Genomic DNA, 24,898 nt, shown 5'->3' on the forward strand with positions numbered 1-24,898 from the left:
TTTACTCCCATTGTATAAGGGCGTTGTAAAACGTTAATTGACATAACCGGTCGCCTTGTGTTTTTATTTATAAATAAATACGACTGAAGGTCGTCGCTCTCATCAATCAAGACGTTTGCATCAATTAGCTTTTGAGAGTTAACTGCAAGACTGCAGCGTAATCTGATATGCTCCCATATTGTTGAACATTACCCACTTGCGGGCCCTTAATTGGATGTATGTACATGACATTTTGAGAGGCTATTGAAGTTTTGTTTTTATTCTAATGGAGATAAAGAACTTTATGGGCCTCGATTTGATTACGCGGGTGGTCAAACGAACGAGAATTTCTCGGATGGATAATTGTCGTCACGCGAACTGACTAAAGGTGTAATAAAGCATAAAATGAGAGATTGTAGACGGAAAGGATCCAGACGACCTTCAGTCGAAATGGGTCGAATATAATCTGAAGAATAAACATAATATAAGTATGCATATAATTTGCTCGTGAGAGAAAATTAACATATGACATTTACGTATTCACAGATATTAATACCTAATTTTAAGTACTTATTATTAAATATTAGCTAGCTACCGCCTTTGCAAAAAAGTAAAAAAAGTTGTTATTACAAGCAAATTATCTGCGATCAAGAACCTAAGTACCATACCGTATCCAACAACTAACACTCCAGTTTCGGAATAAAATAACCCTTAGAAGCTACATTATCTCGTCGCTACAAAATCGTTTTGTCTCCAAAACAATAATTGCGTTGAACAGCACTTTGCATAAGGAAGCACATCAAAGCACATTCACCATAATGGGAATGGTGCAAGCAGTTTTAGGAGCATCTTATTTCCATTAGCACCAGCAAACTGATACACAAACACTCAGGCACTCCTCATAAACATTATTTTGAAATTTAGGATGCATCAACGTCCAATAAAAATATCATTACAGACCTTTTCAGACGTTTGTGTGAATGCCTAACGTTTAATATTTGTTTTATGTGAACTCAGGCGCCTCTTTTGTGACTCAGCTTTGGGTACTGTTTAGCAAGATTCACGAGACTCTTATCAAATAGAAAGTTATTATGTCTAATTCATATACCTATGTATTACCTAATGTAAGGAGTTTTTTTTCATTCTCATTAGGGTTAAATTACGTACCATCATGGACTTAAATTCAATTATTTTATCGTGATCATTTGTACAAGAAGTTCTTACCTATGTAATTCTTACGTATGCTCTTATACAGTTTCTTATGTACTCTCCCTGGTGTAATCTCCTATTTTCTACCTTCCATATATGTACCAGAATTTAATATATGTGAATCCACCCCTGGACAGCAATGTATTGCGAGGTGAAAAACCAAAAAGGAAAATTGATGGTGTAAATGGGAAAAATATTGACCTAATACATCACTAGAGGTTATAGACACAGAGCCACCATGTCTCGAGAAATGCAAATTCGCGTTAGTAAAACTAAAACTGTTGATAATCTAGACTTGGACAGGCGCCAAAGAAACGGGCTTCTAAATTAGACGAAAATGCACTGTATCTATTTGCATTAATAAAACTGCTATGTAGATACCCACATTTGAGCATGTTTATAGTTGTTACTAAGCAGATTCTGATGTTCCCAGAGTTCTGTCTGCACGCTAAAACTTCCATGTCTTATTATTTTTAGCCTTCACTCAACCAATTTTATGTAATTTAATAACTAATAAGGTAAATGGTCACATAATAATATTAGCGAGATATTAAAAACGCATCAAGATCTTCATGGTACTTCGAGGAAAAAACACTGTTTAGGTCGTTTTCTTTTGATTTCGTAGGTCAGATTTTCCTCGATTTAACGTCGATATCCTCAAAATAAAACTAATAAAGGTAGAGATACCAATCATATTATGCTATTTCCAAATATAGAAACAAAGTTCCTAATTACAAGGAAAAATACAGTCGACTTCCAAAAAGGATACACAATGCCAATAGGTACACGGCTAATACCTACTTACCAAGCGTTTCAATACGCTGAAATGTTTCTGGGTGGGCAACTATTACAGAGAGAGAGAGAGATGTATTGAATAGACCAGTCACAGCAACTACGTACTAGAAGAACCAAGTCAGGAATAATCTTCTACGTCTAGGAAATTATAGTTATATCTAATGTTAAATTATCTAAATGAAAACAAACATTAACATTATCAAACAACAAAAGTGCACGTCCGAATCGGCCCTCTTGCTGGCAAAAATTGTCTGAGCAAATATTCACATCTTAGAGTCAACGCTCCGAGACGCGTAGGCACTCCACATCTTTGTCACCGCAAAATTCACTGGAAATGCAATTAAAAATATTGGCGTGTTGTCAAAGAGATCCCACATCATTCGGATGTCGATACATTGCGGCAGTATGGTCTATTTTTTCTAAATTCAGTGTCGACGGTGTCGACCGACGTTTTGAGATCAGTCAAAAATAACCAACATGTAGATAGTTTGCGGTCTATGCTCCAGTAGCCGCGATCGTTCAAGCGGAAGATATCGTGATTTTATTACATCGTTATTATAATACTCACAAACGATAATATTAATACTCAGAAGTAAATAAAACATTTGGTTTACCCAAATACGTATAGGCACCCAAAACAAAAAGAAATCGAGTTGCCGATAAGGAGGTAAAATACCATTGAAATATAAAATAAAGACCTATCTATAATGTGGCTCGCAAATACCTAAAAAGGAATGTTTGATGAACTGTTTTTATCTTATTTTAAGACTAGTACCTATTAATTATAAGTTTTATAGAAACAAAGGAGCCGATATTCCAGCAAATTAATCGATTTCATGGTCATAATAAAATGACTAACTGATAGGTTCCTAATCCAATTATAAACCTATCAATAACAGCTATGTTCGTAAATTAACAAGAGGAAAGAAACCTAATGAACAAACCAATCAAAAATTCAATTGCGATTCCTACAAACAACAAAATTAAGTTTTTGATGAAATAGGTCTTAGAAATAATGTGATATTTTGGAAAAAACGAGTTCGTCAACCTTTCTGAAATTGATTGAACCTTTCTAAAACTATTCTATGGTCTAACTAGAATGTAGGTCTTACCAATAAAAACCTTAGTTATAAAGCTATTTGTCTTAACGGATTCATAATATCATTTTATGTTTCGTATTCTCGCAGGCTCCGACTTACTCATATAATCGAAAATAGAATAACAAAACTAGAACCAGACAGCCAGACTCGACAAATCATCTGTGTGAAGGTACTCAAGTGCCTATTCCGCTTGCCGGGTTCGCTCTTGAATATCAAAACTTTTGTTATTTATTACTAGCCGGTATTACTCACTACAATACAAACGTACACATTTATAGTAACATCATTTTATATAATACTTTTTGTTTTTAATATAGTCCATTTCACGTGGATAGGAATTTGGTGACCATAACAACGATACATGCCAGACTAGGGCCGTCTTCTTTAACTTTTGCCAAAGTTATTACAGTATCACTGATTCAACTTGATAGGTAGGTACTAGCGTCACCTAGCGTTGCATCAAATGTATTCTGTGATAGGTACTAGCCCCGGTACCTAACGGAGCGGACGACGTTAAAATTCCACGTCAGGGCGGATCTGAGAAAACTCTGGTTTGGATCTAGGGCCATATCAACCACACTTTCTAATATCGAATGATATGAGACCCACGAATGACGAATATAGTATAAGTTCTTTAGGTATCATCCTCCGAGCCTTTTTCCCAACTATGTTAGGGTCGGCTTCCTTCCTTCTTTAGGTATGTACTCAGTAAACATTTTATTTTCGTACTACTCTGGGCTTATCAGTAACTTATGAGATACCCATTAAGCTTAGAGCTTGATTATGAAGTCTACTTGAAACTCATACTTCTTAAAATCCGCGATTGCGCACCACGAAAAAGCCTGCGGAAAATTGCGGAACTTCTTTTACTGAGATGGCACAAATACTAACCCCACATTTGTACAAGGGTCCAAGAAAGTCGACTATTTTCTATTTTAGAATTCAACTATGTACCTTAACGTAAGTTATACAAAACTTAAGTACATACTTCATTGTAAATTACTCAGTAATGCCCATGGCTCTCTAACCAAATTAAGTGCGGTGCTGTATTATAATGAAATGGCAATGAGTTTTACTAAATAAAATAAAGTATTTTTAACATTTTCTATTCAAATCAAATCAAATCATTTATTTCATGTAGGCCTTTACAAGCACTTATGAACGTCAAAATTATAAATAAGTTTGCTTCTAGTTGCCCATTCCAAAAGTAGCTTCCTATGGAGAAGAACGGGCAAGAAACTCCATGGTTACTCTTTTTAAAAACATAATAGGTGTTACAATTTGTATGTATTGATACATACGATAATAACATGAAAAAGAAATGTTTACAATATTTTTTGGGTATTCTTATATATACAGTCATTCCCTCGCTGTATATTATCAAATTATCTGCATAATAGATTAATACGCAAGTGTCTAAGCAAATATCTTTCAAAACATTTGTAAAAAAAATATACACTTGTCTATTATCCTTGTTTTCTTTCGTTTCGATTGGTTACATTTTATTACCTGCAACAATGCGAGGTGCTGATTGGTGTTATCGTTCTACAACCTTAATTGAACCAATAATCATTTAGTTTGTAAACGGAAACAAACCATGTGCTAACATGGCGATTTTTCATCATTCTTCGCATGTCGTTTGATAATTATTGCGTGGCTGTTATGGGAATTTGGTTTAATCGTGCAATATTTTATCTTTTTGACACATTTTCTTTGTTTTGTTCAATATAATTATATCGAGTAAAAAATGAGTGTGGACGCTTATGGCCCGAGCTCACAAACACTCACGTTTTTGGACACTGAGGAAGCGGATCTTATTGGGGCTGATACTCAGGGCTCCGAATTCGAATTTACTGACTTCACCCTTCCTTCGCAAAGCCAAACACAGGCTTCCCAACATGACCATGGGTTGACATCTTCAAATCAGGTTAGTGAAAACATAGTACAATATTTTTGTTTTCCCTCTAACCTTATTTTGATGAATACGTAACTGCGTAAAGTGTCTAGGATAGTAGTTTATTGTGCTTTGTTTTGATTTCAGGTGAATGGTTTGGGTCGTTCCGATTTATCATCCAAAATTTCTAATGTGACTAATGCCATCGCGGAATTGCAATTTGAGGAAGAAGATGAGGCCTTGTACAGCAAGGAGTTGCCTGACCACGCGTGCAAGTACTGTGGCATACATGATCCGGCCACTGTTGTCATGTGTAATATTTGCAACAAGTGGTGAGTCACTTTCCCACATTTGTTACATATAAGAATACTGTATGATAAGTGTCACGTCATTATTTTTTGGGGTTTCCTACACACTCCTCAGTTACCTGTTAGATTGAAGAGGTACTTGAATAAAGTGATAACATACACAACCTTAGTCATTTCCCATTTAACAGCCTACACATATTTGTTATGGTATTCTGCATAACATGAACTTACTCACACCTGAAGGTCAATATGCAATTTATCACTATTTATGTATTGTTTATCATAAAACATCTGCAATATCTAACAAAATGTATGCATCCAAGTTTTAGTAATATTTCCACAATACTTTTGTAAATAACATTGCTTCATTCATGCAAGTAGCTTTAAATGCTGTCATTATAGGATTCGAAATCAAACACAATTCAGGTTGCAAGTCAATTAGATAATTCTGGTACAATCTTGTGACCTTGTAATGCAGTGACTGTGCAATTTAATATAAAATTCTACTCAACCACTAATTATATTAATTAAGGTACTAAAAAAAAACAGATAAATTATAGCTTGATTTATTCAAACATACTTATACTAAGATTGTATCTTTATAGGTTCTGCAATGGACGAGGCAACACGTCAGGCTCGCACATTATCAACCATTTAGTGCGTGCCAAGCACAAGGAAGCCGCCTTGCACAGAGATGGTCCACTCGGAGAGACATTGCTTGAATGCTACTCTTGCGGTGCCAGGAATGTGTTCGTTCTTGGCTTCATACCAGCTAAGGCGGACTCTGTTGTTGTGTTGCTATGCAGGTAAGAAAACCTATCATTTATTGTTATAAACATTTCCAAATGACAGCTTAATCTTGTTGAGTGTCTTGCATTATATTGACTGTATCATGCAAAAACTTTGGTTTATCATACGCTGGCAAATTGACAGCAAAATAGAAAGATACTTATATTTTACCACTCCTAATAATTAACATCCTAATTAAGCTAATTAGCATAGTAAAATGTCATCTGCTGTATACGTAATGCCTGAATCAGTGAAACTGGCACAAATACTTATCTTCAACCATTTAATATTAGATAGAAGCATTGTTTTTGTGTACAGATGTACATATAGTAAAATGTTCTCTTTTCAGACAACCCTGTGCGGCTCAAAGCTCCTTGAAGGATATGAACTGGGATCAGGAGCAATGGAAACCATTGATATGTAGGTTTCATATTTATTTTTATATTAAAAGCTTGTTGATTTTGATTAGTCAAATAAGTTATGACATAATATCTATGTTATCACTTTATTACGAAAGGTGATTTTAGAGCGACATAATTATTACATAATAATGGAAATGTTTATTTTGCAGCTGACCGAGCCTTTCTATCCTGGCTGGTGAAAGTACCTTCTGAGGCTGAGCAGATGAGAGCTCGTCAGGTAAGACCCTTACTGCAGACCTATGCAAGTTTAATAAATGAAAAGTACCTTTTTGACCATAGTTCTACTCATAGTACAACAAAAATGTAAATAGTAATATAAATTGAATGTAACAAGACATACTTCTGCTTCCTATTGCATTTTTTCTGGTCACAAATACAATACCCAAGATATTGACATATATTTTTTAATTCATATGTAAGAGATAGCTTCAAGAAGTTGTACTATTGTTCTTTGTAGGTGACTCCGCAGCAAATTGGCCGCCTGGAAGAATTGTGGCGTGACAATGTAGATGCTACCTTCCAAGATTTGGAGAAACCTGGCGTCGATGAGGAACCTCATCAAGTGTTGTTGAGGTTAGTTATTAATTATGAGTTACTAAATTTCCGTGTTTCGGAAAGCACATTAAATTGGTAGGTCCCGGTAACTTTAGAATGTCTTTAGCAGTCTTAAAAGGTTGTTTAGAAACCAAATAGTCTACTAGTTTTGCCAAGGGATTACCAGATCAGGCGTTAATTTGCGTAAATTGGTGACATAAAATGTAAATAATATGTAGCGTGAATTTCGAGACAAATCGTACCTAGCATATTTGAAGATAAATGTTCAGTTCAGTTCAATGATATTTAACTGTAGTATAAAATCATAAATATTGACTACCATTAATTTATTTATTTTTATTTTCAGATACGAAGATGGTTACCAATACCAAAACATCTTCGGCCCTCTAGTGAAGCTTGAAGCTGATTATGACAAGAGGCTGAAAGAGTCTCAAACTCAGGAGGGCATTGAAGTTCGCTGGGACGTGGGGCTAAACAAGAAGACCATTGCATACTTTACGCTCGCTAAAACTGATAGCGATATGAAACTGATGCATGGTGATGAGCTGAGATTGAGGTAACTATATCAAACTTTCATTTTTTTAACAAAATACTTACCTACTTTGGCTTTTAAATCTTTGAATTATGCAAAAAAATTAAGTGCATTTTCAAGGGTGCATTTTCAGCAATGAAATCCCCAATTCGATCAATGGTTGGCGAGGTTAAAACTGGTTACCATCCGCCCATAATGTACCTACTAGCTGAAACGACATCGGAAAACAATAGCATAATGATGAACGGCACGTCGTAATTTCAAGTAAAAATGCAGCCATCATTATGTCTAATATTACATCGTATGGCAAAAATGTACCTACATGTTTATTATTATTTATTATAAAATATTGAAATCTTTTACAGATACGTAGGCGAGCTGCATAAAGCGTGGTCGGGCGTCGGTCACGTGATCAAGGTGCCGGATAACTACGGCGATGACGTCGGGTTAGAACTCAAGAGCGGCGCCGGCGCACCTCTAGACTGCACCTCCAACTTCGTAGTAGATTTTATATGGAAGAGCACTTCCTTTGACAGGTTTGGGAGATGGAAATTGTTTACATAGATTAACTGGTAGACACCTTTCTTGGCAAGTCTGAAATTAAATGTTCAGTAAATCAAGAACGAAATAATCCACTTTGCACCAATAGATTAGCCTGATTATTAAAATACATATCTACCTGAAATTGTCTATATATACTTGTCAAGAAATAGTTGCGCTATAGTAGAATTTCGATAAAAATCAAAGTAGGTGCAAAACTTACTTGCGCGATAACGTTAACATACTGTTACTATTGTTATGTTGGTAATTGGAAATCCTAATCTTGAACATTTGAAAATTATTGCTAGTTTGACTTTACTAATTATTTGTTTTAGGATGCAACTAGCTCTGCGCAAGTTTGCCGTAGATGATTCATCAGTGTCAGGCTACATTTACCGCCGTCTGCTAGGCCATGAAGTTGAAGAGGTCCTATTCCGTGTTCATCTGCCGAAGCACTTCAGCGCTCCTAACTTGCCTGACCTCAACCGATCTCAGGTAAACTGACCTCTAAATTATCATGCTATTATAATTATAAATTACCACTTTACCACTTACATCTAATTAATATAAAGCAATGTACATGTCAATTAGTTAATTTAGATAGGTGTGTCGGTACACTTACCCCCTTCGTAAAAAGGGCGAGCCCACCAATCTATTTTTATGTATTCTTTCAGGTATACGCCGTAAAGCACGCTCTGCAGCGTCCTCTTTCGCTCATCCAAGGCCCGCCGGGGACAGGTAAAACTGTGACCTCAGCTACGATTGTGTACCAACTCGTTAGGCAGAATAGTGGCCCGGTACTCGTCTGTGCTCCATCAAACACTGCTGTCGACCAACTCACGGAAAAGATTCATAGAACCGGCCTGAAAGTCGTCAGACTTTGCGCCAAATCTCGTGAAGCCATGGAATCTTCTGTTTCGTTCTTGGCTCTGCACGAGCAAGCTAGAGCTTTAGGATCTGCAGACAGCGAGCTGAGGAAACTGACCAGATTGAAGGAAGAAGCTGGAGAATTATCCGCCGCTGATGAGAGGAGGTACCGTGCGTTACGTCGCGCCGCTGAGCGACGTCTGCTCGACGCGGCTGACGTCGTGTGCACCACGTGCGTCGGCGCCGGGGACCCGCGCGTCGCCCGCATGCGCTTCCAGTCCATCCTCATCGACGAAGGCATGCAGTCTACTGAACCTGAGTGCATGGTGCCGGTTGTGCTGGGCGCCAGACAGCTGATCCTCGTCGGAGATCACTGCCAGCTTGGCCCGGTAGTCATGTGCAAGAAAGCGGCTAAGGCCGGACTCAGCCAGAGTCTTTTCGAGCGTTTGGTTGTCCTTGGCATCCGTCCATTCCGCCTTGAAGTCCAATATCGTATGCACCCTGAACTATCTCGTTTCCCTTCTGATTTCTTCTATGAGGGGTCTCTGCAAAACGGAGTGAGTGCAGAGGAACGTCGTTTGCATAAAATTGACTTCCCCTGGCCAAGACCTGACCGCCCTATGTTCTTCTATGTAACGCAAGGACAAGAGGAGATTGCTGGATCAGGTACATCTTATTTGAATAGAACTGAAGCCGCTAATGTGGAAAAGCTAACAACAAGATTTTTGAAAGCGGGCGTGCGTCCCGAGCAGATCGGAATCATAACACCTTACGAGGGACAACGATCGTATCTCGTACAGCACATGCAGTACCAAGGTAGCTTACATGCTAAACTTTACCAAGAGATAGAAGTAGCCAGTGTAGATGCCTTCCAGGGCAGAGAAAAGGATATAATCATCATGTCCTGTGTACGATCCAATGAACATCAAGGAATCGGATTTTTGAGCGACCCACGTCGTCTCAACGTAGCCCTCACCCGCGCCAAGTATGGGCTTATCGTGGTCGGCAACCCTAAGGTATTAAGTAAACAGCCATTGTGGAACCACTTGCTAGCTTTCTACAAAGAACGTAGAGTTCTCACCGAGGGACCACTTTCCAACCTAAAAGAGTCTGCGATTCAATTCGCGAAACCAAAGAAGTTGGTGAATGCTCAAAACCCGGGTTCACACTTCATGTCGACGTCGATGTTCGACGCGCGCGAGGCGATGGTGCCGGGCTCGGTGTACGACCGCGCGCGGCCGCTGCGCGACCCGCTGGCCTACGTGGGCCCCGAGCGCGCCGCGCTGCTGCACGCGCCCGTGCCGCCCGCCGCCTTCGCCGCGCACCGCGGCCTGCCGCGCCCGCCGCTCGGGCCCGCCCGCGCCGCCCGCCGCCGCCCGCCGCGCCTGTCGCAGGAGCCGCTGTCGCAGCAGCCGCCGCTGTCGCTGTCGCAGGGCGCGTCGCAGCCGGACTTCAGCCAGGAGTCGGCGGCGCCCGATTGCCCGTCGCAGCCCGACGGGCTGCTGTCGCAGGACTCCACGTACCAGGGCGGGTTCCGAGCGCGCTGCAGCCAGTACTGAGAGCGCCGGGCGGACCGCCGCGGGGCCGCGCCGCAACAGCCGACCTGTCCCGAGGGACGGGTCCACGGTACTGACGACAGACGCCGATGCGCACCGCACGCCCGCTGCGACGACCTTCAGCCGGGTGTTCAGACGGAGGATTCCCCGCGGTGCGTTACTACCGCGGGTTGAATCGGTTGCGCCGGCGGCGGGATCCGACCGCGACTTTGTTAGTCTTCGCCCATCGACCGTATTGAAGAGTGAAAACTCAAACTTAGAAATTGTGTCACGCGCGGAGCATACTTGAGCAGCAAGTTTCGTTGCCTACAGTTAAATGTAACCGTTCCATTACAGGGATAGAATTTTTGTATAGGATGTTGAAATAAAACTGATGTTACTCAACTGCAAGGGCTAACTAAAATAATACAGGCTCAATGAGCAAATTGGTTGTAAATGTTAAATGTAATTCCATTAGAAACATGCACCAAATCGACATTGCTATAAACTTGTTGCTGTCCTCTATAACTACACGCGTTACTATGAAACAATTAGAAACGAGTAGACAATGACATGTCTAAGGGAAGAATCAAGATGGCTCGGAACGGGTTTCGAAGGCTTGGAGGATGCAAATTTACGAAGGAACAAGGATGGATGAATTATGTATAAATTTTATAAAAAAAAACGTATGTTATAACAACACTTCATGAAATTATGAGGTAACTATAATTCCTATTTTGGAAGGATTATGCGGGTCAATTTATTATACCGAAAAATCAATAAAATAGTATATAGATGTATTATTAAAATCATTCTTAAATTTTTATTTCAGTTTTAAAGACAAGACTTGTTTTCTCGTTTCTAGGTGTATTAGCAAATCTCAATGTACCATAAAAATGCGGGTACGCGAACGCATACCACCTCAGTTCGCATAGTAGACTTTTAAATTATATTTTACTTTATCATTAAAAAAAAAGAAAATGTTAAGCCATTTAGTCAGTTTATAATTTATTAGGCGACACATTGTAATTCTAGTAATGGTTTGTTTTCGTCATGGGGAAATTCACAATGTTCATATTTAACTTCATTATCATTGACGATATCAAACAGTGTCAGATCTACATGTTAGACAACCAGTATCAATGTTAAACGGGTCTATATTGTTTTTCCTTCTCATCCAACTTTTACACGATGAACTTAAAGAATGGTATCGACCATGTTTGGCGACTTTACCAAAAATATATTTATTGTGCTACATGTACAAATTATATGATTTTATATTTTTCCTTTTGTTTCAACTATGAAATACTAAGTCAAAATTCTTAGTTTCCTGTGAATATGCGCTCTAAACATTCCTTGTGGTACTTTTTGAAACTTCTTATTTTTACCTCGTATTTCTTTGTTATAAATAGGATATCAAACTAGTGTTACCTGACAAAACTGTTTGTAATCCGTAAAAATGTGATCATAAAAGCTTCTTCGTGGATATTAGTCTGTTAAATCCATTTCATGTTGTTATGTTTATAATGAACTGTCTTAGATGGTTTTTACACATTTTTGTTTGTGAAGGAAAATCAATAAAGAATGCCATAAGTATAATGCAGTTTTATTTATAAAATATAATAATATCAAATACAAAACCAAAATATTAGGTACCTCATTCTATTTAATCAATGCAATAAAGATGACGATAACTTGTGTAGCAATATTAAGTTAACAAAATTAAACTTTTATAAATTTAAACAAAAAAATTGCTATTTCAGCGATAAGTTTGAACAGTTTTTATTGAGTGGCACAGTGGTAACAAAATATTGACCAGGAATATTGGCACGACCTTTAAAGCTTTCTAACTGGCTGCTTATTTTATTCACCTTTCACAATATCAATTTGAAAACAAGCTAAATATGTAAATCCAATAATGAGAATCAAGCTACCAAAACAAATATCACAAAGGCAAAATAAGTATTTATTTTTGCGACACACCCAATAAGGTTATGCCTAATAATACCTGTACATAATAATGACTGGTTATGTGTGACAACAGAATACATTTTTTTATCAGTCTGAAGAAACATTCCAATCAGTAAATCGACTATAATAATAACGGTCTCGGTCGGGAATGGTAAGTGGCGAGTGGGCCGGTGATGCTGGACCCACAGGGAGCGCGTGATCTGCGTTTAAAGTTCGCCGAGGTATCCTCACCCTTCAGCCGCTCATGTACCTGTTGCCCCCTTGTTGCGATTTAGCGACTGATTCCCGGGGGCCCAGTAAGTGAGTTGGCGAGTCTCCACCTGCCATTTTTACGTGTATTTATTACATTGTTATCGGCAGGTGCCATAGTTCCCGTAGTTTCCCCATTCCTAGTCCACTAGCATCCCATCACAATAGCCCAAGTAGTTTTCATCCATAGTTAGCAATAGTTTAGCACAGAACCGGGGATTGTCCTTGGGTACATTTCTATAGTGTATACAGGGATAATCGTCGGTTTTGTGTCACCATTTCATTTAAGTTGTCTCAAAAGGGCTTCAGCGTGTTGGCTTCGGCCCCACGTTCGCCTCCCAAAAATCCGGGACTCTATAGTCCCGAGGTCTGGTAGAGACATACAAGATAATAATACTCATTTTAATAATTTATTTCATACTACCAAAGCTTAGGATCGAATGACTGTTAACATGCAGTAGCCATCTATAAAATGTGGCTTATCAGAAACCAGAGCATGCTGGTACTTTACAATGTTTTTCAATCTTGGCGTACCTACCTATTGAACAATAAAACAGTCCTTTTATTATTTTATTCATTTTAATTTTCTACTTTGCGGCAAAAAGTAATAAACTTGAGCGAATTCGGCTTGTGCTATCGTTACATCGATTGAGATTACATTGTTCTTATGCATACTGAGACACAATATATTGTAGGGCTGTGCACATTTATAGCTTATCAAATATAGCACATATTTTATTAGTTCATAAATATAAATTGCATACATTCCCTCTGCATAAAATATCAATGTTAGTTTCACAACTTAACTAGTGTGTTGCCAAAAGGCTGTAGGCCTAATTTAATAAGGAATATATTATATAAATATTTGTAAATGAATTCAAAATTAAATATGTATAAAAATGCTAAGCTCTGCTGTTATATTCGAGAGTTTGAACTGATTACTGAGGTAATGGCGGAGGCTGGACGGCTGCGTAAGTAGGATAGTACGGAGCGAAGTTGGTCGGCCCTCTTATCATCATGTGGTTAGATTCACCCCGTTCCTGAATTGTGCGAGCAGTGTATGGAGATTCTTTGTAAACTGGGTTGGCTGGAAATTAAAATGGATATTAGTTTAAAACGCTCCAAAAGTACGATAAATTAAATGTAAAATCACAAAAAGCCAAACCAATGGCAAATCAGCCTCTATACATATTGCAAAGACTATAAAACCACTTGACTGCGCATACAGTGCCCCGACGCTCGCCAAACGTTAGTGATTTTGCGCGTACTACAAGGCTACGATCAGTACGATCCTTTAGTAGCAACCAAGTCTATGACCTGCGAACACGCTAAATTATTGAGGATTTTATTTAGTAAAAACTAAAAAAAATGCCTACATGTGCGATGAAATGGTGCGGGAAACATCCAGGATATCTAGTACCAAAAAGGATGGCATCGACAAGTATCAATACCAAAAGGAGATGGCCAAAAAAAAACCCAGAGTCGACAGGAACTTCATATGTATGATTGGATTCAGTATAATTTGTGGATTTTAAAAAGTATTTCAAAACATCTAAAAACCATGGGGTTCTCTTTTTATAACGTTTTTTCGATCAAGATTTTAGTTCACAAAAAAGTTTACTTTTACTGTTTGATGTTCGTTAGAAGTTGAATGCAGACTCGTGATTGGACCGTTTTACATTGCTAAGTCATTTGTTATATTTGACAATGTCACATGGCGCGATTTTCAAAGACAATTTCTCCAAAAACATTTCATAGCCAGTTGTGAAGGTTGCATGTAACTGCGAAACCTCTCCAAGTAGGTAAGGTCGGTGCTTAATCGTATCTGGAGTGGTTAAATACAAGACCTTTTAATCACCAGGCCAACTCTGAAACTATGGGGTTGTTACTAGTGGCTTGTATAATGTTAGTTTACTTTGCTTTTTTATGTCCCTTGATGTTAATAATCTTTAAAATCAACATATATTCAACATAACCTATTTTTGCGATAATATGAAATAGCTCCTATACCCCATGGATTTCAGTCTGGATTTTTTGGCACCATCAAAGGTCTATCATAAAGAACCTATTGGTAACCATTTCATTGCTGTCGATTCTGGGTTTTTTTTTCTATGAAAATTTGGCCATCTCCTTTGGCTTTGATTTAATTATATTACGAAATACCACAGGGGTCTATTTAAATTGGTGGTTCGTGAACCGCGCTCACGCTCGTTGATGTCTTTTGGAAAAGTCCCTTTCTTTCATTAAGAAATTCTAATACGTCCATCTCTTTCTTGCCCTTTGTATTCCTATCGATGAAATTTGGGCTGTTACCTTTAAGGATGAAGTGGATATCGATAATAGTAAATTTATATTAATAAAAAAATATGTTTTATTTTGGCAAATGAGTTAATTAACTGACCATAGCGACGTTAGAGGCAGCTGTTCCTGGTGCCTCCACAAATTACTTTTAATGTAATTAAAAAAAAAAATCATTTTAGATTTTTTAAGATTCCAGAAATATGGAAAATTGGTCCCCAACAAAATACAATGTTGTTTGCTCGAGGCACTTCACTCCCAATTGTTTTGAATATTTAAAACAATGCCGACGTTTATTTAGTTCAGCGATTCCAACAATGTTTTTGCCTATCTTAGTAAGTTTTTATAAACTTCATAATTTTGGAATAATTACATCGTGTACCTATTTATAATATATCAAGAAATATGAGACGTTCGATTATCGTTTTTTACCAAAAACAATCAAGACCCTAAAACATTAATTCGAAAAACTTATACTAAATTAATACATTTTAAGAATCAATTATTTTCTTGTACGGAGTTCTTTTTTGTAATAGACTGATTTTTATTAAATATTCTTATACGATTTTTATTGAGTATTTATTACTACGATGAAATACATTTTATCGATATTTTTTAATTGAAAGAGAGCAATCCCTTGCTGAGCGTACTCATGCAACTCGACCTTGAACTGACCAATAGTAGCCGCGGATTTTGCCGCGTCCCCCGGCCCGCAGTGGTGAGTCGTGTTCTTAGAAGACATTGGCGAGTGCGCTCTCTAGTGGTTATTTACTTTATGACATATTGAATAGATATTTTTAATTCAATTCGTCTAATACCGGTGGCAACATTCACTTTGCATAGCAAAGATATAAAATCAGTATATCTAATTATACCAAAACATGAAATAATCCATACAATTATAGAGTCGAAATCAAGCTTAAATAGGTTTGTGGTTTAAAGTATATATAAAACTGTTACTTTCATTATACAGGGTGTTTGGCGCATGGACCGACAAAAATTTTTGGGGGATTCGTGAGGCCATGTACTAGTTTTCACTCATAGACCCAATGTCCTATATGTCACTGTATTCGAGATACGATTTTTTTTGTTTGTTTTTAAAAATTACCGGAACTATCACCTTTAAAACGCTATAACTTTTCAGTCTGTTGTCGAATTTACACCAAATCACTTTCATTGCGTTCTCTGATGTATTATTATTCCAAATAAAACATAAATTCATAGCACTAGATGGAAAAAAAATACTTGTTGAGCTTCCAAACTCTTAAAAATGAAAAAACGTATGAAAAATGTCAAATTCAAAATTAATTATAAAAAAAAGTAAAAGCTTTTATGAACTTCGTTTAATAAAAAAAAATTGCCTACTTAATACCCTTTCCAACGATATGCCACATGGGTGTGAAATCATTAATAATGTCGTCAAAATCAGAGCAGGAACGAACACGCACTCTAACGTCTCTAACAACGAACCCGTTTGATAGAACAATGGTAAGCAGGTAATTGGCAGGTAAACTGCCTGTCTCTTTCTTACGCATGAAAAATATCTCTTGTCTTTGTCTATCATTGGGTTGGAGTTTGTTATGTGATCCTTGTTTAGTCGAGATTTGACTATCTCTGCTATCGGAAGTGTCCGTGTATTTCACGTTTTCCTATTTCGTTGTTTTTTGTTAAAGTTTGTTTTTGTTAAGTTTTGTTTGTTGAACTTTTCTGTTAAACTGTTGGTGTATTCACCGTGCTTGTTACAATGCCTAACTTCAGCAACGAAGAGTATGCTGACATGTTGTTGGCATATGGCAGCGCTAATTGTAACGCTCGTGAAGCGCGTAGAATTTACCAGCAGCGTTATCCTAACCGGCGTATACCACACCACGAGACGTTTGCTACAACCTATCGACGTCTGAGGGAGACTGGAAACATAAATTTCCAAGAGCCTCGCGTTAATGTGAGGCAACATAATGTTGTAATTGATGAAAGCATTTTGCAAGCTTTTGATGAGGATCCAACGACAAGTATTCGAGTTGTAGCTGAAAGACTTCACTTGTCGGTTTGGAAAGTTTGGTCAGTTCTTCGGGAAAATGGAAAGCATGCGTATCACTACACTTCTGTTCAAGGTACGTTAAGTACTTTATTTATTTTATCAGGCGAAATCGTAAAACTAAATTTTGAACCAGTTATCTTCGACCTTATTGTGCTGAAATTTTGCACCCAAAAAACTTGTATTTTAAAATGGTTTTAACCATACACTTATTTTAAACGTTTACAAATATCCTTGTAGCTTTACTGGTTCGTTTTTCAAATAAATACCTAGTAACTTTTATTTTTTCTAATTTTATCTTTTAAATTTATGTTAGTTTTTGCCATTCAAAAAGTGAATTTTTACCAGTCTTTAATGGATTGTTCTAGGTCTCATAGATGATGATCACAGGAGACGGCTCGATTTTTGCCGATTTATGATGCATACGGACGTAGATGATACAAATTTTTTAAAAAGAATTTTGTGGACTGATGAATCCAATTTTAATCACGAGGGAATTGTGAATCTCCACAACCTTCACCATTGGGCGCAAAAAAGACAAAATCCCCGCAAGAAAAGACAAAGTTCCTTTCAAACTAAGTTTAGTGTAAACGTTTGGGCGGGGGTTATTGGAAGACACCTGATCGGTCCACATTTCTTACCAGAGCGCCTGACCGGAGAAAATTATTTGAATTTTTTACTCGAAGATTTACCTGAATTGGTATTACCAGTATTAGATGGAGAACCAATTATTTTCCAAAATGATGGCTGTCCAGCACATTACCAGCGAGACGTGCGAGAACATTTGGACAACTGTTTTCCAAATTCATGGATCGGAAGAGGCGGCCCAATTCCTTGGCCTGCACGTTCACCAGACCTGACGCCCTTGGATTTTTATGTCTGGGGCCGTGCAAAAGAAATTGTGTATGCGACTGAAGTACCCACAAGAGAAATTTTAATCGAAAGAATAAATTGCGCCTTTGAAATTATGAAAGCAGAAATGCGACTGAGGACGACGACTGTAGAAATTAGAAAAAGATGCCGTGCATGCATTCGCAACAGAGGCAGTCATTTTGAACATAATTTATAACTTAAATTTAATTAAAACATTTTAAAACATTTTTGTGTTTTCATTACCCTGGCACTGGTTAATGTGTACCTTTAGGTTTGTGACGACATTATTAATGATTTCACACCCATGTGGCATATCGTTGGAAAGGGTATTAAGTAGGCATTTTTTTTTTATTAAATGAAGTTCATAAAAGCTTTTACTTTTTTTTATAATTAATTTTGAATTTGACATTTTTCATACGTTTTTTCATTTTTAAGACTTTGGAAGCTCAACAAGTATTTTTTTTCCATCTAGTGCTATGAATTTATGTTTTATTTGGAATAATAATACATCAGAGAACGCAATGAAAGTGATTTGGTGTAAATTCGACAACAGACTGAAAAGTTATAGCGTTTTAAAGGTGATAGTTCCGGTAATTTTTAAAAACAAACAAAAAAAATCGTATCTCGAATACAGTGACATATAGGACATTGGGTCTATGAGTGAAAACTAGTACATGGCCTCACGAATCCCCCAAAAAATTGTGTCGGTCCATGCGCCAAACACCCTGTATAATAGAATGTAATTGCCGTGATCAATGATATCATCTTTCATTGCACTTGGCGCTACTATCAAGTCATTAATTATGAGTGCTTTGGCTTCCATACAACTAGAATGTAATTAAACGACTGTAGCAGAGGTGATCAACCGCTAGATTGTGGCTATTAGTCCATTGAAATGTGGTAAAGAAAACATACTTTATTACCTAATTTAAAGTAAAAAAAAAAGCTTCTGCCTCTATGAAAGTACAGCTCACATCAAATAACTTTGCCTCTCTGAAGTCAGCAATTTGATGTAGTTGTACATTTTATCTACTATATTTTATTTTACTGTTAGCCAACTTTGGAGGGTTTTTATAATATTGACGAACACCCTATGCGTCATCAGTAAATGAAAGATGCACTAAGACTCAAGCTCAGGTATTACTCACATAAAGTCGGGTACAATGACTGGTACGGCGGCTGTTCCGGCGGGGCGCCGGGCACGACCCACCCTCCCGGTGCACCCGCATCACCGCCTGGAGCGCCCGGGGCTGAGGGTGCCTGGAAATGAGAACATGATTTATTGAGCTATCGGTAGGTAATATTAATTAGATATTTTAGTAAAAGTCCTAATGGTATAATCATCCCTATAATTCTGCACGGGTGTAGGTATCAATCACTGACCACCTGACCAGAACCTGGACTACTTTGTGTAAGTTTCTTTAACCCATAAAACGAATTGGCCCGACCCGAGTATCGAACCCGAGACCTCGAGATGCTACCTATGCGAGCAGTCGCGCTATGCGACTAATACCAACGTGGCAGTGTTTACATTGTGTCAATAAAGGTGCAACATCCAAAAAGTTTTTAATCATCACATTTTAAATCAACATCCAATTTATCTACTTACGTAAGGCTGTCCAGGACTAACGGGCAGCACAGCTGGTTGGCTCGGCGAATAAGGTCCCGAGTCTCCATTCGCCACGGCATCAGCCACCGGGGCGGATGGCACGGCTTGTCCCACCATGCCGACTAGTGGTACCGTACCGATGGCAATGTACTTCTTGCCGCTCATGTTCAAATGCATGCCTGATACTACACATTCCACCTGCAGAAAGGGTCTTTGATTAGAATAAAATAAATGTAAAAAAAGGAAATTAATTTTCGCAGTTGGGTTGATAGCGCGATAAGCAGAAGTTTCATAGAACAGTCCCCCGTCCTAGCAATTGTTCAACTTGTCTGTCTTTTCTGTCTTTTCAATCGAGATTTTTCGTGCCTGAATGATGATATGAGGGCTCTTTTATTTTTAAAAGATTCAATATTTTAGTTAAAAGATTGCTGTGTCTCCCGTGGATAAGTGTGCCACTGATAAGAAAGACTGAAGTACTAAAACGTGTTTCTCGTTAGCATTTTCAGATACATAGAATTAAAAAAAAAATTACGAGTATTCCTGTGATTTCAACAAAATGCTACTCTATAGGTGAGTCTGTAAAAAATCCTAGGTTACCCTCTAATGTTGATCTAAGAATAAACAAGTCATCTATAGTTTTTTTGCCGTAAGAAGAGTTCCTTGACAGTTCTTGTTTGACAAATGTAGTGATGTGACCTTACGAAATTTAATCGATATTCATACTCATCTGACAATTCATTATATATATTATTATTATTCAAATTATTATCATTTGAAGTCATTTTACAATTCATAAATTTAATGTAAAATGAAGTGACAGGGAACTCTTCTTATGGCAAAAAAACTATAATTCAGATCAAAGATCTTGATAAGAAAGTGAGCAAGACACTAAAACGGGTTTACAGAATTAATTAAAAACTTAAGATCATTTCCGTTTAAAAATTCATCATCACCAAATCTAATTTCATTCACCTGCCAAATGAATTTATGTTTGGGCTCAAGTATGACATCATCGTGACATCATACCAAAAGTGGCGCGAGATAAGCCGATCTATTACATAGCAAAATTACCTTGGCACTACCTCACAAATTGAGTACATTCAAATAAACCATTATGATACACTTCTCTGTGTTAATTCTGAAGCGAATTATACAAATATTTTTACTCAGATTTGACTGATAACCGACTTTAGAGATTTCTAGAATTATCACGTTCGGTGCATGGTTTCGAAACCTCCATTACATTATGCACACGTATGAGAGGTATTTACTTTCCATTGCAGCTAAAATATGTTTTGATACTGCTGCCATAGTAAGATCAACCTTATGTCAATAGTGTTAAAGTTGACATTTCAGTGCAGCGCACTTCTATTTGACATATATGTACCGCTAACTACTTTCGCCGCTAAACAATCGCACCGCATGCAGAGATATAAAATTTCGATATCCTATACTGATTTCGCGCAGTTTCGACAAATGAGGAAGCCGTTATTTTTTACATGGTATGCGTGCGGTTATGACGACCCTGAAAATAATGCTTAATTGCGCAAAGCAGACATTATTATAGTAATTCGATATGTCAGACCTTGGTGTGACGGGTCTTACCTTGAAGTCGTAATCCAAATCGATAATGTTACAGTTGACGAGATCGGAAGGCGGAATGGGGGGCACTTCCATAACTAAGTCCCAGCTCTTTGTGGTGCCTGCTGGAGCGGGACCTTCTTGTATTGTTAGAACTATATCTTTGATTTTCTTCGTCTGGTTTGTTGGTGATGTAGCCCTGTATGTCACCACCTAAAATAATTATGATAAAATATGATAATGAGCATAAATTAAGTTGAGGAATTTGGTTTAGAAACATGTTAAACAAATTATTTATTTCTGAAGCTATTGTAAGTACATAAATATTGATATAACAACGCTAAATAACGAAAAAGGTCCGTAAATGAAGGTCTAATATAAAAACAAGTTTCATTGCCATAGTGGTTTGGGGCATGAGAACTCAATTAACTCGAGTAAACTATTGTTTTCAATTGGCATTTACCTACATTGTGTTTGTATTTTATGCTGCAATTACAGAATTATATTATACCTATTAGTTTTTATGTGTCTGCCACTATGCTAATAAACTTTTTAAGATTATCTTCTACCCTATTTCCTGCTGTTCCATCTGCGTTCTTTTCGCAAGTTTATTTGTGGAACAAAATAAAAATGTAGCTTATTTTTTTAACAAATCGTTTTTAAATTGGATTTGTAGCTTTAAATATATAATACTACAAATACTAGCTTCCGCTCACGGCTTCCCCCGCGTTGAGTTCGGTTATATCGCGTTTCCAAGAGAATTCTTCAAAAGTCCGGGATAAAAACTATCCTATGTTCTTTCTCAAAGGCAACTCTATCTCTGTACCAAATGTTATTAAAATCAATTCAGTGGTTTAGACGTGAAAGCGTAACAGACAGACAGACAGAGTTAGGTACTTTCGCATTAATAATATTAGTAGGTACAAATATTACATAAATACTAAAAGAAATCTCACCTTCCTCAAGAACATCTTAACAAGATGCAGCTGCACATTACTCTTGTTATCAATCTCTACTCTGATAGGTATCTTCTGACCGGGGACATAGCCGGACACTGGTGCTCGCACGTCTACCGACAGCGGCGGCGACGCACAACAGAAGCAACAGAATGTCTTCTCTAGTTGAATATGGATTGGTTCCTGTATAAAGGTGGTTATTGGATAAATGTACTTGCAAGATATGAACTCAATTATCAATGTGATTCTATACTGGTCATCATCATCTGCTTAGACCCAACTATGCTGAGGTTCAGTTTCCAGTCTAACTGGATGCAGGACCAGTGTTTTGGTAAAATAGTTAAGTTACGTGAATTAAAAGAGTAAAGAGACCACCCAGGATCATTGAAATGTTTTCAAAGTTTTTACTCATGTGAATTACAATATTGACATTTTCTAAGTTAACAATTGTGTGGGAAGCAGGTTGTATGTAATAAGTAATAACAAATCCAAGGTCAATTTAAGCTGAAAAAAAAAGTAGAAACCATCTATCCTTTCTTACCTTATAAGACGGGTTGAGATTCAAATCAAATGCATTAAGCACAGTGAAAGCCATCTTAGTCTCTTGGTCAAACTTCCAAGGCCTATCCAGGGTGACCTTGACTGTATACCGGATGTAGCCATATTGACCTTCGAATGACGAAGGCAGCACGGGAGGCAGAGTACAAGTAAAGTTGTAGACTTGTTTCCCAGCGGGAATTTCTATTTCATTGCCTAGGGAATTAATATTTTACTTAGTATTTTGTTGTGAAAATACATTGGCAATAAAGTCCTGACTTTTATCAGGTATGCTGTAGTTCTTTAGCTCAATAGGCCTTAGGCTTATGAGCTTGGCAACCCTTGGCATGAAATTGTGACATCTACTGCTAAAAATTGACCAGCCAATGATAATGGCTTAACTTAAAAGATTTACAGTACACAGTTGTTATATAACAGACATAAATAAATGTACAATACTAATTGACTGGTACAGTAATAGTCAAGTGATAAAGTGGGCAATTATTGAGTTTATCACTTTTAAGATGGATCTTTTACTTAATAAATCATCCGGTTCCATGGTCTAGAAGTTATAAAGTAAAATATCTCTATTGAGTTAAGGTGCATGACAGTTACCACTGATGTGCAGTCTACTGTACCTACCTACATGGTAGATAGCTCATACAGTCACAATTTATTCTTAAAATTTCTAGGTTTGTTTTGAATAGATGCATAATGCATTATTCACACTGATGATTGAGTAATGTCTACTGAGATTTGCAGGAAAATATCAATAAAATATACCTGTGTAAAATGACCTTCATTTATCCAATTATGTATTATTAAAATAACTTTATAACACATTGTTTGTTTTGATGAATATGCTGCTTATACACTTATCTGTCTAATAAAATTATAAACATACATGTTTGCCTTTACACTTGATGCAGCAGTTATAAAAAAGTATTAGTCATCTTCTAAAAACTTAGAAAAACCTTTTTCTCATTTCTCAGAAAGATTTTTTAGGTATTGCTTTCAAAATGAATTCATCTGTATAACTTTACATTATAGGAAAAATGCCTTTAGGTTTTTAAATTAATATTTTTTATTCTGAGGTACAGGATTATATTAGTGTGCTATGATTCATTATTAGTGTATAAAGCTAATAATGCAAGCCTAATGTTAAATAAGCCTAATGCTAATTATAAAGCTGAAGTTTGCTTGAATGCACTAATCTCAGGAAATGCTGATCCAATTTGAAAAATTCTTTCACTGTTAGATAACCCATTTACCAAAGAAGGCTTTGGTGAAATACATGATACAGGTGAAACCACTGGGAGAAGCTAGTAGTAAATAAGGCTCCCAACCTCAATGTTGATGTTATGTCTTGGTAAAATATTTATTCATAGGTCACTATCCCTCAAATGTATCATAGTGTATTCTTCAATTTAGATTCATATTTACCTGAATTGCTGCCCAGCAAATAGTAGGAGACCTGGAAGTACTCCTCATGACCTGTGTGCATGGTATCAGTAGATTCTGTCTTCCCTTCGGAATTTTCTTCATTTCTACTCTCACGCCACTCAGTGTGCGCTTCTCCTTTGATCTTGACATGAATACCTGAGAAATGAAACTTTCTTAAATCATACAAGAACAAGATGTTTACCAAAAACCAGACTATTTTATTTAAGTCTTTCTAGAAGTTTAATATTTCCGCTTTGCTGTGCTCTTATTGTGGATGAGTCAGAGACGACTTTAAAAACGAATTGTATCACTATTACATACCTCGAACTTTCTTAGGGCTATCGAACACATATTCTATTCTTCCATTAATAGTTTGCCCGGCGTAGTACGTGTTCCATTGGTTATCCAAATAAATATTCGCTTCTTTGATTCCCATTTTAAGATACTATTAAGAAATATTAAATAAAAAAACTCGAAGCCGTACCGTACAGCACAGTAACAAACATGTCACTAAATTAATTTGCTGTCATTGTCAGTCACCTGTCTGTCCTGTCAATTTGTTTTTGTCAACGAGAAAAAGAAAAGGTAGAAATAGTAATCTACTAAATAATAAAATAAAATGGAATACTTTTTCATGCAATGAAAACCCAGAATCGACGGCAATTAAATGTATTTCAACTGATTTAACATGATAAACCTTTGGCCTTTGATTTCTTGCCGTCTCGATAATGGAGATGTTGCTAGAGGGGATAACGGCTTATGGCACTACGTGTTTGATTTGAAATTATTTTAAACGTAACAAAGAGAGCTTTGTATCGTAC

At 37.2% G+C, this 24,898-nt stretch overlaps 2 protein-coding genes across 2 annotated transcripts; one reads left to right on the plus strand and one right to left on the minus strand.

Annotated features, from left to right (window-relative positions):
• Positions 1 to 4,646: 4,646 nt before the first annotated feature.
• LOC124636808 (regulator of nonsense transcripts 1) lies at positions 4,647 to 12,121 on the plus strand. Its single transcript, XM_047172970.1, has 10 exons — positions 4,647 to 5,010; positions 5,125 to 5,309; positions 5,891 to 6,091; positions 6,424 to 6,494; positions 6,646 to 6,713; positions 6,954 to 7,069; positions 7,398 to 7,607; positions 7,949 to 8,119; positions 8,459 to 8,618; positions 8,798 to 12,121. The coding sequence occupies exons 1-10, from the start codon at positions 4,831 to 4,833 to the stop codon at positions 10,547 to 10,549; spliced, it is 3,114 nt and encodes a 1,037-aa protein (XP_047028926.1). The 5' UTR covers positions 4,647 to 4,830; the 3' UTR covers positions 10,550 to 12,121.
• A 1,029-nt stretch (positions 12,122 to 13,150) lies between these two features.
• LOC124636809 (arrestin domain-containing protein 17) lies at positions 13,151 to 24,618 on the minus strand. Its single transcript, XM_047172971.1, has 8 exons — positions 24,399 to 24,618; positions 24,078 to 24,233; positions 22,639 to 22,850; positions 22,098 to 22,280; positions 21,166 to 21,354; positions 19,561 to 19,758; positions 19,100 to 19,211; positions 13,151 to 13,832 (listed from the first exon to the last, which is right to left on the minus strand). The coding sequence occupies exons 1-8, from the start codon at positions 24,511 to 24,513 to the stop codon at positions 13,684 to 13,686; spliced, it is 1,314 nt and encodes a 437-aa protein (XP_047028927.1). The 5' UTR covers positions 24,514 to 24,618; the 3' UTR covers positions 13,151 to 13,683.
• Between the last annotated feature and the right edge of the window lie 280 nt (positions 24,619 to 24,898).

Source organism: Helicoverpa zea, chromosome 15, assembly GCF_022581195.2.
Source record: "Helicoverpa zea isolate HzStark_Cry1AcR chromosome 15, ilHelZeax1.1, whole genome shotgun sequence".
In the NCBI taxonomy this organism is placed as follows: Eukaryota; Metazoa; Arthropoda; class Insecta; order Lepidoptera; family Noctuidae; genus Helicoverpa; species Helicoverpa zea.

Excerpts from the sequence above, each read along its gene's own strand:
- LOC124636808 (XM_047172970.1), top strand. The coding sequence starts at position 4,831 with ATGAGTGTGGACGCTTATGGCCCGAGCTCACAAACACTCACGTTTTTG. Across the intron at positions 5,310-5,890 it reads TGTAATATTTGCAACAAGTG|GTTCTGCAATGGACGAGGCA; the intron begins GTGAGTCACTTT and ends GTATCTTTATAG. Across the intron at positions 7,070-7,397 it reads CCTCATCAAGTGTTGTTGAG|ATACGAAGATGGTTACCAAT; the intron begins GTTAGTTATTAA and ends TTTTATTTTCAG.
- LOC124636809 (XM_047172971.1), bottom strand. The coding sequence starts at position 24,513 with ATGGGAATCAAAGAAGCGAATATTTATTTGGATAACCAATGGAACACG. Across the intron at positions 21,355-22,097 it reads TTAAGATGTTCTTGAGGAAG|GTGGTGACATACAGGGCTAC; the intron begins GTGAGATTTCTT and ends TAATTATTTTAG. Across the intron at positions 13,833-19,099 it reads GTCATTGTACCCGACTTTAT|CCAACCCAGTTTACAAAGAA; the intron begins GTGAGTAATACC and ends TTTAATTTCCAG.